Genomic DNA, 15,185 nt, shown 5'->3' with positions numbered 1-15,185 from the left:
CTTCCCACTTCCCTTTCCCTTCCTTTCTTCCATTCCTTCCCCATCTAGAGAGTAAAGAGGTGCCTCCAGTCTCCAGTTTAGCCAGAAATTTTAAGCCCAGAAGCAGGATCTGGGGATTTTCCACTGGCGGGCACCTGCCTTGGCTGTGGGAGTCCTTGGAGGAGGTGGTTGCAGGGACCCCAGAGTGCATGGAGGATCCAGTCCAGTAACAGTGGACTGACAGTTGTAACCTGTTCTCTCTGTAGCATTTTGCATTTCCTTGGGAATGTTTTCTGGCTTCCCCAATAATCACACGAGTTCTGTGTTACTGAATTTTGATGTCTGGGGCAAAGGGCCAAGAGGTAAGCCGATATTCCATGTTGAGTAAGTTGTTTCTGGGAAATTCTGAAATGTCTCCTGTATGGTTCATGGCTGGTTACCACTGTCTGCATCTGTAGCCATGGAGCTTGTAGTGCCTTTAGCAAGTACTCTAACATTTGGAGACAAGTTGTGTTCTTTGAGTTTCCTGAGATCTCCTACAGCCCAATAGAGACCACAGAGCTACAGGCTTTGCCTCCACCACATCTGGAATAAAACCTTCCACATGGCAGGCTCCCAGTAAAAGTCTCTTGAAACCAGAATGGAAAGTGAGTTGGTTACATGAAATACTTCTCACAAGTTCCCAGTGTTAGGACTAACGGGTATGCTGTGGATGGGTAGGATCAGAGACACTTTGATCTTGCTAGACTTGATTCTTGAGTCTACCCCCTCAGATCACAGCATCTTTTCTTAGCAACTCCTTGGCCAGCACTGACCCTTTCTTTGGCCAGTGGTTTCTATTGTAGGTGCCATCTTAAGAAGTTGTCATTTGTTTGCTTAGGTGACAAATCTTAACTTGTATAGTAAAGAGTTGGAAATATTAACTTGATGTATTCTCTCACTGTTATATGATTTTGAACTGTGCCTTCCATTAAACTACTGAGCTGTCTAGTCTGTGACACACGATCTTCATCTGAAATATTGCTTTTGTGGGAAAAAAGCCTTTAACTTGTTCCTTTTTTGGGAGGACAGGGAGGTCTTAGCTTTGTGAGGTTATGTATCTCTGTCAATCAGAGACTGCCAGGGCTCTAGCGAGCCAAGGCTATTGAAGCAAGGAAAAAATGATACATGTGCATGTTCTTTGTCACAGTGCCTTGTGAAGTTGATGGCCTAGACCAAGGTTGACAAACTTGTTTTCTAAAAATCCAGATAATAAGTATCTCAGACATTGCAGGCCCTAAGGTCTCTATTAACAACTACTCAACTCTGTCATCACAGCATGAGAGCAGGCATAAGCAATGAGTGACAAATAAGCATGATTATGTTTGTTTCATAAATTGGTCATGTGTCATGAAACATTCTTCTTCTTTTAGTTTCTTCCAACCATTTAAAAAATGTCAGATAATTCATTGTTCACAAATACAGGTGATGGATGAGAATTGGGCCATGGACCATAGTGTGTTGACCTCTAGCACAAACCACAGAAGATTCATCTACCAAGAAGGCTGGTGACCAATGGAGTCCATAGAGGCTGTTGGAACAATAGCAGAGAACCATGTAGGCAAATGTACAACTTGTAGTGGCAGCAATGGCAAACCATGCTAGCTCTCAGAAATTTACATTTTTCTTTGGAAATAAACTGTGCTTCTACTATATCTTGTTCTTTTGACCTGATTTATTTTCCATGTGGGGCATTGGCTTCTCTGTGGGTAAAGACCAGGCTAGAATTAATTGGCCCATATAGGCAAGAGGAAGGAGTGAGAAAGCCCAGATGGAGAGTCCCAGGTAAGGAAAAATCCCATTCAACTACCCATTCATTATCCCTCAGCATGTTTTTAAGTCATGACTTCAGGCCTTGCTCTGCAAGACAAAGCTGCATGAGAAGCAAACCCTCCTTTAATTCTAATTCCCAGCCTTGGTGGGGAAGGACTGGAAAAGCAATCATCTACACTCTGTTTTCTTCAGCTCAGAGAACAAGAAGTTTTTGTTGCAACAGCGAGGAAGTAAGCTATACTTTTCCAGAGGCAAAATTGAGCGAAAAGCAAGAACAGAACCCCAAAACCACAGGAAGCGTAACTTTGAACCTTCTCGTTGGAAGCTCATTTTTCCACCAGAACATTACTAATCACCAGTTCTCTGAAGGTGCTGAGGGTTCCAAACTCAAGAACTGGGGTAATGACCAGTTTTCTATTTCCAATTCACCTCCTCCAAGAAGTGTTCCTGGATTTCCTCCCCTGAAGTGGAAGATGTTAATCTCTCCCTCCCTTGATTTCCTCAAGTATTCTACTTGAACCTCCCTTTAGGTTCTTGCATATGTATTTTCATATCATTTTTATTTTCAAAGCCACCTGTCAAGGAAGTAGAGTCTGAAATCCCATCTGAGAACATCTCCCTTCTTATGGTGTGTTACCTAACTTAGCCACTACACAGATGGCTACCAATTGAACAAAAACAAAACACCCAATAAATTGACAAATTGTTTCATTTATAATAGTGCTGCACAGTTCTGGTGGAATGCAAAAAAAAAAAAAAAAACAGTTGCAACTGTCCACATGAGGCTACTTAAAATACAGCTTATATCACTTAGGAATTGAATTGTGAAGTTTGTGATTTAATTTAATTTTCTTTGGAAGTTGGTCTTGGGACTTGAGCTCAGGGCCTGAGGGCTGTAGCTGAGTTTTGTTTTGTTTTGTTTTTCTCTCTCTCTCAAAGCTAGCACTCTACCACTTGAGCCACAGCTACACTTTCAGTTCTCTTTTTTTTTTTTTGGTAGTTAATTGGAGATAAGAGTCTCATCAACTTTCTTAGTCTGGCTGGTTTCCAACCATGAGAGCCTCAGATCTCAGCCTCCTGAGTAGCTAAGGATTACAGGCATGAACCACCAGCGCCCTGCTAAAAATTTCAATTAAGTTAAATTTAAACCACCCCAGGTGAAGAGTGCCTACCATAGTGGTTATCATACTGTCCCCAGAACAATAAATAAACAAGGAGCCCAAGTAGTTTGTTTCACAAGTAGGTTGTTTATTTGAGCAGTAATCAGATCATCTGATCACCCAGTAGTTGGCTACTGTGTAGAAAAATCCAGCAGGCTGATTGGATGTGCCACATTTGGGGGTGGGACAAAAAGATCCCACCCCTATGGAGTTTACATTTACGTTGTGGGGATTGGACTGGGAATGCAAACACTAGCCATGGTTAATTTTGTATTGCATTCACAAGAGAGAAACGTTAGAGGAAATGACAGAAGAAATAGAGAAGACTGCTGGCCTTAAAGAGAGTGTGGAGAAACAGGCTAAGTATTAAACCGGATCTTCCTGCTTCCACCAACACTGACCTAAAGAAAATGAGCCCTGAAGGAGCCCTGATGAAAGGAAAGAGGACAGTTTTTGTTGGTTTTGTTAACAAAGCTTTGGTGGATGTTTCCAGAGCCATCTCTGGAAGTTAAGCCACTTTTTATAGCAGTAGGTTCCTGGAAACCATGTTTAAAAACACACAGTTAAAAAATTAGCCCGATTCTTCCACTGCTTTGTGCAGTGTGTTGCCCCTGCACGTCTCATTGCCAGAGCCAACCTCTCACAGAGCAGCCGCGCCAGCTGTGGAAATTACAGAAGCAGAGCCTTAAATTATCATGGCAATGGCTGGGTCAGCCGGGAAGACAACAAAGGTAGCCATTGGGCCTCACTGAACCGGAGCAACTGAGAAATGTGAGCCCCAGGGAAGAGCAGGAAGAAGGGACACAGAATGTCCTGTATTGCCAGAGCATCTGCTAGCTCTCACTGCAGAGAGAGAACTCCAGATCTGGCCTCTCAGAGTGTGGCTCTGCAAAGCTACTGTAATCTGCCTCCTGGTTCCCTGTTTCCTTTCCCTAGGCAGATTCAGACTATAAAGCGAATCACCGGGAAGGGAAGCTGGCTGGCCATCCACACACCATGCAAGAAATGAACTGCAGGCTGCCTGTGCTGTGTTCTGCAACCCATGAAGACTGGACTAGTAACTCTTTTCAACTAGATACAGTAAAACTTTTATTGGAGGGGCAGAGCTAAAGTTTATTAAATACCTCCAGAAGATCCAGAAGTCGATTTGGAGCTCCTTAGTGCATATACTGTTGAAGAAATTACAGACCATCCTAGCTTGTATTTTTAAAGATGTTGCTGAAAATTGCATTAGCTCTCTGGTTCACTTTTAGAAACTGCCTTTGTAATCCAAGGAGAATGTGATAAGGCATGAACTTAGGAATCTCCAGCAGAGAACGGTCTGGGTCATTTGTCCAATGCCATTGGGCAAACCAAAAGCCACAACAGAGTAAGGACCTGTCCTCCACTTCTGCCAAGGGATATGCTGAGATTGTTTTTACATTGCCCAGATTATAAGTGGCCATAAAAATCAACCTAATTGACTAGCTTTTTCATAACTACTGTGGGTAATTACTATTAGTCATTAATTATTGATCACTGATATTGATAACTCGGCCTTCATTCAGGGAGGGTGTAAGAGGACACTGACTTGTTCTTACTGTTCACCCCGGTGTTGTGCCCTTCAGAAAGGCTTTCTTGACTTATTCTAAATAGTTCCCCAAACACACACACTCACTCACACATGCACACCATTTATACACATACCACATTTATACCACTTATAACTAACTGAATTCTTATGTTTCCTTTTCAATTACATATCAGCTCTGAACTCGGGGCCTAGGCATCCCCAGTACTCAGAATACTGTCTGTACCCATGCCCCTTGCCCAATCGGGGCTTGATCAGCATTTACAGCACGTTAAAATTAATTCATTTAATTTTTCAATCAAAATTAAAATGCCTGGAGGAGAAATTGAAGCCTAGGGCTTTATGATTGCTCATCCCAAAGCCTACTATCTCCCACTGTGCCCTGAGAATCGGACAGTCCTCTCCCCACCACCTCATGCCACCTCCAGCCTTCAGCACAGGCCATGTCCCTCATGCACATACCCCAGCTTGACCTTGCTCATTCAGTGCATCCATCTTGTTTGGCTAGCTGCTGTCCGCTGCTGTGCTCTCTGCCACACTTTATTCAGCTTCATTGAAGCTCATTTGCAACAACTTCCTTTTAACTGTTTTTCATGCTTTCTTTGCTTTTTTGGTATAGTTTATAAAGATTTACATAAGTATATATCCCTGTATCCACTGGCACAATCAGGACCCTCTTTAACTCGTGAACTCCCTCCACTTTAACCCCTGGCAATCACTGACCTGCTCTCCATCACTAAACTTCTGCCTCTCTGAGATGAGCATCTACATCTTACAGCTTACAGCCTTTTCTGGCTGACTTCTCCTACTCACCTCCCTTGGGATCCATCCACATTGTTACAATGTATCCTGCCAACAACTGATCCACACCCCCATTAGATTTTTAAAGGAATTTCCCCTCCAAGAAAGTATTTCCTTCTCTTAGCCTGACTCTTTATGATCATGTCGTCCTATGGAAGATAGTAGTGGCATTGTCCAAAAAGAAGTGTACTCTCTTCCTGAATTAATAACTATAACTCCTCTGTGCATCACCTTTATAATAACAATAAAAAACAGAAACAATAATTATGAAAGTGATTTTTATTATTGGCATAATGGTGCCTCATTATAGATAATCACGTACACAGATATTTTTCTCGAAATTGAATATATCGAACAAGAAAAACTACACGGTTTTGTCTTCAGGATATATCTCGGTTACAACTATGTACTGTAACTGCTACCAATACACTAAAGGCATACATGATAAAGTACAAAAATAACAAAATGCAAAATAAGAAGCTATAACTGAGTTATAATCATCTATAAAAGTATACATTTTATCATCAAGTATATGTACCACAGCTAAAATCTAAGTAATGTATATTGCTATGCAACAATTTGATCTAACATAGATCTAGTATGGAGACATCAAAGGTATGGTTACATTTCACAGATAAAGGCTAAGTTCTGGGACATGAAACCATTTAGATAATCCACAAAACACATCTGAGACATTTTCATGTTTTGGGGGGAAAAAATTTTCTGACACAGCCAAAGCTTTAATAAATGAGGCATTCATAAAAGTATACTTTAATTGTTGCAATAATCTGAAGTTGATGTTCTGAGTTTAATAGTATCGGCAAACATAGTCTACTTCTAGCAAAGATAAAATGAGGCTTTCTGTTTATTAAGCCAGTAATCTGATTGCTGTAGCTTCCAAATTTGGTTATTTTCATATGTTTTTATTTTAAATTCCTATGCTTTTACTAGATTTTTAAACATATAAATAAGCTAGGCAAACTCCAAGCACCCACCTGTCTTCCATGTGGTCCATGTGGTCTCTCTGGACCTGTGTGACTTCATGAGTCATCAAGGTCAGAACATGGTTGGCTTTGCTCTTCTGCATCTCTTAGAGTAAAAGTAAGGGAGCCTGACATTGCTTACCTTCGCCCTGATGGACCATAACATTTTAGAATAGCCTGAATCTAAAAAATCTTTAAATTATTGGGCAAGCCTGATTAAAAAATAGTTAATAAATAATTTTAAACAATAATTTTTCATATTCAAAAAAGTACACTGTAACTTTTAAAATAAAAAATTATCATGAAATTTTTATTAATACATAATTCCAAACTATGAAATAGAGCTGCTTAAAAATTTTTTTAAGCTATTCCATATTGAGTCCTAGCAAACTAAACCTTTTTCCCCCCAAATGTTCATGATTCCAATTCTGTGCTTTGATTGAATTAACTTCAAGTGAGTGGGAATATGAGCTGTCTTTCCTTTCATTCTTTCTCTTTTTCATCCGAGCCCACTCATACACACAGCTACCATATACTCCTTTGTAATTTTGATACAAAAATTCCAAAAAGCTTACTCAAATAGACCAAACAATAAGTTCTCAGAATACAGTAGAACTGCCTTTTGGAAATTTTGTTGAAATGAAAATTAACATGTAAAAAAATCCTCTTGTATTTTTGTACTCATCATCACTTTTTAGATGGTTTTCAGGTTGTCTGCATGATTGAAATGTATGTATCCTAATCAAGCTTTATTCTTTTCCCAACTACCAAAGAAATTGTTCACAGGGTGGTTATCCTAACAAGAAAACATATACAACCATCTCTCCTCTGGCTTCCAGTTCCGTTTTTAAAACATTTCCCAAGAGGATCTTTACAATTCTGAATTTTTTTTTTTAAAGCTGAGTGCTGGTGGTTCATGCCTTTAATCCTATCTATTCAGGAAGCTAAGATCTGAGGATCTTGGTTTAAAGCCAGCCCCAGCAGGAAAGTCTACAAGACTTTCTCCAATTAACCACCAAAAAACTGGAAATGGAGCTTTGGCTTAAGCAGTAAAATACTAGCCTTGAGCAAAAAAGCTCAGGGACAGCAGCCAGCCTCAGGAAAGAGAGAGAGAGAGAGAGAGAGAGAGAGAGAGAGGAAGAAAGGAAGAAAGAGAAGACAAAAAGACTAAATTTCCAGAAATCATTTAAAAGAGAAACTACTCTGTAATAACATGTTTCCCTTCTTGTTGCCTAGCAAAAGAACATTTATATAATTTATATAATGCATGGCATTTTTCCCTCAAAAGAAGTTTAGGCGTATTGTCTTCCACAGAACAACAGCCAGATTTCTGCTAGCTTCACATGGAACTCAATAATCAGAATGGATTTAAAATCAAGTTAAAAGTTGGGCATACCAAGGCCTTGCAATTTCTACATATTAACTGCATCAATTTAAAAAATATATAGTATGAATACAATTTTGACAAAAATATAACAAAATAAAAATACATCTCCTGCTCTAATTTTGAGATTTGTCAATAGCTCAAAACTTTGATGAGAAGAGATTTTTGCTTTGGTTTGGTTTAAATTATATCACAAATAGGTGATATTGCCTAGTTGTATATACAGGATGATTTAACCAGGTTCAACAAATGGGTTTTGACTTCACCCCCATTGAACTGGTTATACGTGTGATTTTTTATTCAACATTTTCTAAACAAAATAATTAAAACTTACATGCTGCTTATGAACACCTATGCTATCTTGTATGTATTGAATACTATTTGGTGATATGAGCTTCTTTCTAGCAGAAAAGAGTGAAATCAATACATTTCTCTCACATAAACGAAAGCTTAGCTTGATTGTTGAATCTTTTTGTTGTTGTTTTCTTTTTCATAACTGTTACTGTACTTTGGCACAACTTTAGCTTGGAATTTTGCAGTTTAAATAATTTACATTCTAAAATTCAGGGTAAATCTCTAAAACTCAGTATGCTTATTAATTCAACTACTCATTTCTTTTTGAGCACTGGATTTATGATTCCTCCTAAAGGAGAGAGGCACATCAGTAGAAAAAAACAAATCCACTCAAAAATAACTATGTTCAATCTAAGCTATTTTACTGAAATAGCAAGAAAGGAATTGCTGGCTTTACCTTTTTCTGTCACCCTTAGTCACATCGCACACTGAAACTGCTTGTCTTTGTGGCCAGAATGCATCCTGAGGCTTTGCTTAACAGTTTTTCTATGGCATATATTTCTGTTCATAGATATTCCATCTTAGGTCTCCCTTGAAAGGCACTGAAATATTTCTTCATCATATAGTTGTGTGGACATGTGGGTACACATGTATATGTTTTAAATCCAAAGAATGCTCTCAGAATAAATTATTATTACCAGGATCCAATGCATATATAGACAATGCATATGCGTATGGATAGATGCATATAATATGCACTCTTCCTTGGGTCCTTATCTCCAACACTAAACCTCTTCCAGGAGCTTTCACACCTAGAGCTCACCTCATTTGCTGGCCATATGGTGTGTAAAGCACATTAGAAGCTAAAAGTGAAGCTGCAAAAACAAGGGGGAAAACAATTTTTCCCCTCATCCAACAAGGGTGGAGAACTTCTCAACTTAGCTCACCTCTGGCTTCTCACTGGCAAGCTTCCTCGGCTTGTGACTTTTGAACAGCACTGTCCAGGAGTTCCATGGACTCTCTGAGAGTCACATGGACTTTAAATGACTTGGGTTTAATAGTTAGGCCGTAACTGAACTCCATTTTGGACGGCTCATCTTGGTTGGCCTTGAAGTTGCACTGGTGAGCCAGGATGGAGACAAAGAGAAACAGCAACATTTTAGATAGCTCTTCGCCAATACACCGCCGTCTGCCCACTGAAAAAATCATCACACTGCTCGTCAGCTCCTTGTTGATGAAACCATCCTTGTCCAGAAAACGAGTTGGGTCAAAGACTTCTGGGTTAGGCCACTTGACTGGATCATGATTCACAGACCACTGGTTAACAAAAATCACTGTGTTCTTGGGGATGTAGTAGCCCAAGATGGAGGTATTAGCAGTGGTGGCATGAGGGATGGTGATAGGCACAAAGCTGGAGAATCTCATGGTTTCATAAATAAAGGCCATGACGTAGGGCAGATTGGGCTGGTCACCCATGCCAGGCAGGCGATCTCTTCCCACCACCAGATCCACTTCCTCCTGCACTCGAGCCTGCACGTCAGGGTATCTGTTTGGAAGTTAATGCACAAGGAAAACGAAACAAGTTAGCCAAGTTAATTCTTTCATCTAAAAGCACATTGCAATTTGTTTTAATTCTGCTTTTCCTTGTACAGGCTGTCTAGGTTAATGAATCAATACTTCTGAAAAAAAAAAAAAACCTAAAACAGGTTGCTATTTTTTTTAATTCTAAGATAGACATATATATATGTAATTTGATATCTTTCTATTTGTATATATTTATATTTTATTGATTGATACATATTATATATGTTTCTTTGTATTTTGGCCAGTACCAGGGCTTGAACTTAGGCCCTGTGCTTGCTCAGCTTACATGCTCATGGCTAGTAGTCTACCACTTAAGCGAAGCTTCCAACTAGGCTTTTTGCTGGTTATTTTGGGCATGGAGTTTTTCAGACATTTTGGGCTAGTCTAGCTCCAACCTCAATCCTCTAAGTCTCTGTTTCCTGAGTAGCTAGGATTATGGGAGTGAGTCCCTATGCCCCACAACAATTACAATGTTTGTAATTAGCCCCATATGGCTAAAGCTCCCTTTCCTCTCCTAACTCAGAAAACAATTAGACTGGAGTTTTCTCATTCTAAAAACACATCGTAACAACTAAACTGACTTGTCTATTGGGCACTGCAGACACAGTGTTTATAGCTTACAATTCTTTTTAGAGACCACAAAAAATGTTTCGTATCTTTTAAAACCCTTAGGCATTAAAAATGAACTTGTAGGTAGAAATGTTTTATATAATTTTAATGTAGGCCTTTATATTAATGTAGTCATTAAATATAATTTTAATTCATGCAAGAGTTGGGAAGTCTATAAAGTCAAAAGTACCCAGGACCAACAAACATTAAAATGCATGCCTGAAGTCAGATCTCGTCTTCTCATTTCCCTGGGCAATGCTTTGCTCTTACTTTATAAAGTATTATTATTATCTTGATAAGCTATGTATTTTAAAGCTTTTAACAGGCTAATTCCAATACAAGCTGTAATAGTTACACAGTGTTGCTGATAGAAACTACTGAAAATCCTTTGGACAACAAAGCTCAACAGAAAGCAAGTTCTATAAGGGTTACCAAGTCTTTGTCCTTTGTTTTAAACCCAGTAATTCATATCTAGAAATGTATTTTCAGAAAATAGATCAATCAGTACAATAACACAACAGTAGCCTTTAAAAATATTTTTAAAAAGATAGTGTCTCCTTCAATATTTGTTTATAGCCATGCAACAGCATGGCTAACAAAGGCTAGCCTCAAACTTGAGATCCTTCGGCCTCAAGCTTCCAAGTGGTAGAATCACAAGTCTGCACCATCACATCTGGAGCTAGAAGTTTTCAATGAAATCAATGACTACAGTTGAAGGTTAAGAAATGATTCCAGCCAAATATTGATGGCTCATACCAGTAATCTTAGCTACTCAGGAGGCTGAGATCTAAGGATCATGGTTTGAAGCCAGTCTGGGCAGGAAAGTCTGTGAGACTCTTATCTTCCCCAAACTACAGAAACAAAAAGAAAATCCAAGGAGCTGTGGCTCAAGTGGTAGAGCACTAGCCCAGAGTCCCAACCCTCTAGGATATTACCCAGGCCCAGAGTTCAAGCCCCAGGAATGGGAAAAAAAGAAATGAAATGAAATGAAATGATTACATGTATCTGTACACAATTATCCCATGTATTCAAAGCAGTGTTAATAGATGGGAAAGTGTTTGCTACAGGTAACAGTAAGTAGAGCAGTCATGAATTTTCAAGAACATAAGAATCACTGTAACTCTGAAAACAATGGAAATGATGAAACTGTGGGTGACTTCTGAAATTCAGTTCTTTAACATTGCATTTAAGAAACCTGCCAACCTTCTCCTCACAAAGGGTCAGACAGTGTTGGAGACTTTGTGGCCAAAAGCCTCCCTTTTGCCACCTCAATCTTACCTCCTGTAGCAGAGTGAAAGCAGACATAGACCATAAATACATAAGTGAATGGGCACAGCGGGGTTTCAGTAACATGTATGTCCAGAACCAGGGATTACCTTTTGCCAACCCAGTACTAAGGAAAATAAAGTATTCTTTGGCTTTATTGAATTGAAAGTGACCCTCAAATTTCTTTTCTTTTGCTCCCTAAATAGAATACATGGAGAATTATTTTATAGTTCCTTCCCCATAAGAAAAAAGAAAGCCTGCTTTTCAGAATACTCTATGTTTATCCCAGACCTACTGATCCCATTCTGGCCTGGCCTTCTACTTTCTGGTTGACTTTCCTACCTCATAAATATGGCAACAGGATTTCTAAATAACAAAAGAAGGATTGGTAAAATGCAAAACATTTAATTAGTGAAAATTGTACATTATCTAAGGAAATACAGGTTGGATAGATTCTAGTAAGAAAATTAAACAGATTTTGCCTTCTAAACCCTGGGGCACCAGCTCATTCAGCATCCATTACTGCTTTTTTACACACCAAGAAATAGCTCCATGGAGAGTTCAGGTCTTTCAAATCTCAATTGAGATTTTTCTTATGGGTAATGCTTGTTCCTGGGGTAATGGTTCCAGATAATATACAGAAATGACTAGTTAATTCTAAATTTCAGGCAAACTCTAAGCTAGTCCTCTAGGGTAAATTTCCATACAGAATTTATTTTTCCTTCTATTTGCTTATACTGGTACTTGATACCCACACCTGTTTAATCCATGTGAGCTAGACTGCAGAAGAGATCGCTGTTCTCAGTAAGGTGAGCCTTGAGCTACAGCTGAAAGAGCTTCACCTTAGAGGCACAGAGGTTCACAGATACCTCCTAAATACCCATATTCCTTCTACATACTCTGTATTCCTTCTAGAGACCACGTAGGCCTTCTAGCTGTTTTTCACAGTCAGAATAACTGCTTCTGCTGTTGCTTAATCCTTCTCTCATTCCAAGCGCAATTTTATGATGGTCCTGGCTGCCTTCTGGGGACTTCCGCGCGTGTTCCCGTCCCAGGGCAGGCCTCTGGGGGCGGACCTACTCCAGGTTACTTTACCCAGGAATCAAACCTCTGATTTGCAGCACAGTTTTAGCGCCAGGTCTAGGCGACCTCTTACCCCGGTGTCAATTACATTGCTGTATTCCTGTTGTATTTATTTAATGTATTTACTGCATTCCTTCTCCCCCCTCCTTTTTTTTTTTTCTGGAACCGTTCCAGTTTTTGCTTCTGTTGCGTAGCCGACAGTGACCAAGGCTGATCTGCGGGCATTGTGAATACCTTGTTAAGGTTGGGGGAGGGGGATTGTCTCACAAATTTGTCCTCATTCACCAGCGGGGGAGGAGGGGACGGAGGAGATCCGAGACTCAGAGAGGTCCTGGCAGCTCTTAGGCGTGGCGAGTGCGCGCGTCTCAGCCTCGGAGCTCTGTGATCCTGGGCGTCGCTTTCCGGGGCGCGATCTCCGTTTCAAGGGGTGGGGACCTGGAGCGAAACCTCAACCCGTGCGGTGACCTCAGAGCATTCTAGCCCCACTCCTTTCCCCAAAGAGGAGCCAAAGGCCCAACCCAAGCGTTCCCGGTGTCCTTACCTGGTAAGGAGGATGAGCAGCCACAGCAGCGCCGTGGAGAGAGTGTCCTGGCTGGCGCCGAAGATGTCGGTGACCGAGGCCGGGACTGTGTCCCAGTCCAACAGAGCGCGGCCGGAGCCGGCGCCCTCGGCAGCCTTCTTTTCCGCCGAGAGGATGAAGGCGTCCATCATGTCTCTGGGAGCAGCTCCCGGCAGGAGGCTTTCACGGTGCTTCAGGAACTTGTCGACCACGAAGTGGGTGAAGTTGCGGTTGAGCTGCTGGAACTCGCGGAAGGTGGTGCGCACCGGGTTGGGGAAGAGCTTCAGCCAGGGCAGGACGTCCACCAGGCTGCCCGCGCCCACCGTGCGCCCGAACTCTTCGTTGTGGCTGAGCAGCTCCAGGAACTCCGCGTCGTCGTGGTGGTAGCGGCAGCCGAAGCACACCGCGCTCATGACGTTAGCCACCGCCACGATCGCCGGCTTGGTCGGGTCCAGGTAGGTGCCCCCGGCACAGCGGCTCACCAGCACGGCCACCAGCTCGCGCGTCTCGCCCAGCACGTGGCCCTCGAGGATGCGGCGGCTGCGCGGCTGGCGCGTGCAGAAGGCGCGCATGATGCCGTACGCCGCGCGCCTCTGCGCCTTCCACGGCTCCGAGTAACGCCCGAAGGCCAGGCTGCGGCCGCCAGACACCACGTGGAAGGAGGCAAAGGGCGGCCGGTCAGCGAAAGCTACGCCCTGCTGCACCAGGGCCTGCTGGATGGCGTTCTCGCCATTCAGCACCACCACCGGACAGCTGCCCAGGCGGATCTGGAAGACATTGCCGTAGCGCTTCGCCAGACGGGCGAACGACAGGTGCGACGCGGGCCCCACATCCGCCACGTTTCCGATCAGCGGCCACGGGAAGGGGCCCGGGGGCGAGGAGCAAGGTTGCCGCCGCCGCTGCCTCACCAGCCACTGGCCCACGTGCACGGCGGCCAGCACCGACAGGAGCAGCAGGAGCGTGGTCTGCTGGATAGACAGCGGGCTCAGCGGCTGCCGATCGTCCGGGCTGAGGCCGGTGGCCATGCTGAGGACAGAGAAGGCAGGAGTGTGACACTCAGGGTGTGCAAAGAAAGAAGGGGGCGGGGGGCGGGGGAGGCGGGTACCCCACGTCCCAAACCCTGAAACTACAGTGCCCCGTTGAATGGAGAGGAGGCCGGGGGTAGGTGGAGTTCGATGGCCCTTTGCACAGCGCCTCCGCCTTCTGTGGAGAAGGAAGGGAGCGCAGGCAGGTTCGTCGCCGCGACCCCCGCGCCGGCCTCTGCGTTGCCCAGCTGGGTAGCGGCTCCTGCAATCCCGGGGCCACAGGACAAGCCTGGCGACGATGGCATGGGGTTTCAAGTCCCTACCACCCCTCCCCTGAAGAGGCCGCAGGAAGGCAGCTCTGCAGACTGACCTGCTGCCACGTGTGGTTCCCAGCGGTGCGGAGCAGCCGCCTCCACGAAACGCTGGCGCCTTGGCCCGGGGCAGGACGTGACCCTGAGGGTCGCGGGGAAGCCGGGGGAGGGGGGGGCACCCTGGACACCTGCAGGTGCGTGAGCGCGCGCGCCCGGCGCGGTCCCAGGCCAGCCGAGCGCACGGATGGCGATGGGAACCCGAGGAAAGGTCCGTCCTGGGCCAAGCCTTTCGGGCACCTGAGGGCTCCGCCGAAGTCAGGCTTTTCCCATAGCTCTGGGATCCAGGCCGACTCGGATTCCCAGCCCGCGGGCGGTTCTCACCGCTGGCGTCGCCGAGGGCTCGGCGCTGGCGGCAGACAGCACACGCGCCATCCCACTCCCGCGAGTTTTAAGGACTATGTGGAGACCCGAGGGAGCGGGATGTGGCGGGGGTGGGGCCTGAGGGGGCGGGGCGCGCCGCCACTGTCCACTCCACGGGGCTCGGGCGGGCGGGGGGTGGGGGGCGTCAGGGGGTGGGCCCAGCGTGGTCGGCGAATCCGCCGGGCGTCCTGCAGCCGCCAGGTGACTTGGCCCGGGGCCGCCCCGAGCACTTTTCCGTTTGTTGGGTGAGGGCTCGGCATCCCAGCCCCGCTCCGCTGAGGCCTCCCGGTTCCCCTAGGACGCGCTGGGGGACCCAACCTGCCCAGGTCTGTCCCTGCGCGCCCC

At 44.1% G+C, this 15,185-nt stretch overlaps 1 protein-coding gene across 2 annotated transcripts; it reads right to left on the bottom strand.

The window, feature by feature from the left end:
* On the bottom strand, positions 1 to 14,863 carry LOC122104563 (cytochrome P450 1B1). Of its 2 annotated transcripts, XM_042675500.1 has the most exons (4): positions 14,480 to 14,863; positions 13,067 to 14,110; positions 8,931 to 9,529; positions 1 to 12 (listed from the first exon to the last, which is right to left on the bottom strand). In XM_042675500.1, the coding sequence occupies exons 2-3, from the start codon at positions 14,107 to 14,109 to the stop codon at positions 8,941 to 8,943; spliced, it is 1,632 nt and encodes a 543-aa protein (XP_042531434.1). In that variant the 5' UTR covers position 14,110; positions 14,480 to 14,863; the 3' UTR covers positions 1 to 12; positions 8,931 to 8,940. The 2 variants fall into 2 exon arrangements, with proteins under 2 accessions (XP_042531434.1, XP_042531433.1); XM_042675499.1 differs by lacking the exon at positions 1 to 12 and having other exon boundaries at positions 7,401 to 9,529.
* Between the last annotated feature and the right edge of the window lie 322 nt (positions 14,864 to 15,185).

Source organism: Dipodomys spectabilis, unplaced genomic scaffold, assembly GCF_019054845.1.
Source record: "Dipodomys spectabilis isolate Male_0828 unplaced genomic scaffold, ASM1905484v1 ptg000026l, whole genome shotgun sequence".
Lineage (NCBI taxonomy): Eukaryota > Metazoa > Chordata > Mammalia > Rodentia > Heteromyidae > Dipodomys > Dipodomys spectabilis.
Note: the sequence above shows the minus strand (reverse complement) of the source record. Positions and strands in the feature narration are given on the sequence as shown.

What these genes read in the sequence shown, in the direction of transcription:
- LOC122104563 (XM_042675500.1), bottom strand. Translation starts at nt 14,109, where the DNA reads ATGGCCACCGGCCTCAGCCCGGACGATCGGCAGCCGCTGAGCCCGCTG. An exon ending in CTGCTCATCCTCCTTACCAG is followed by an intron (nt 9,530 to 13,066) that starts GTAAGGACACCG and finishes ACTTCCAAACAG; the next exon opens with ATACCCTGACGTGCAGGCTC.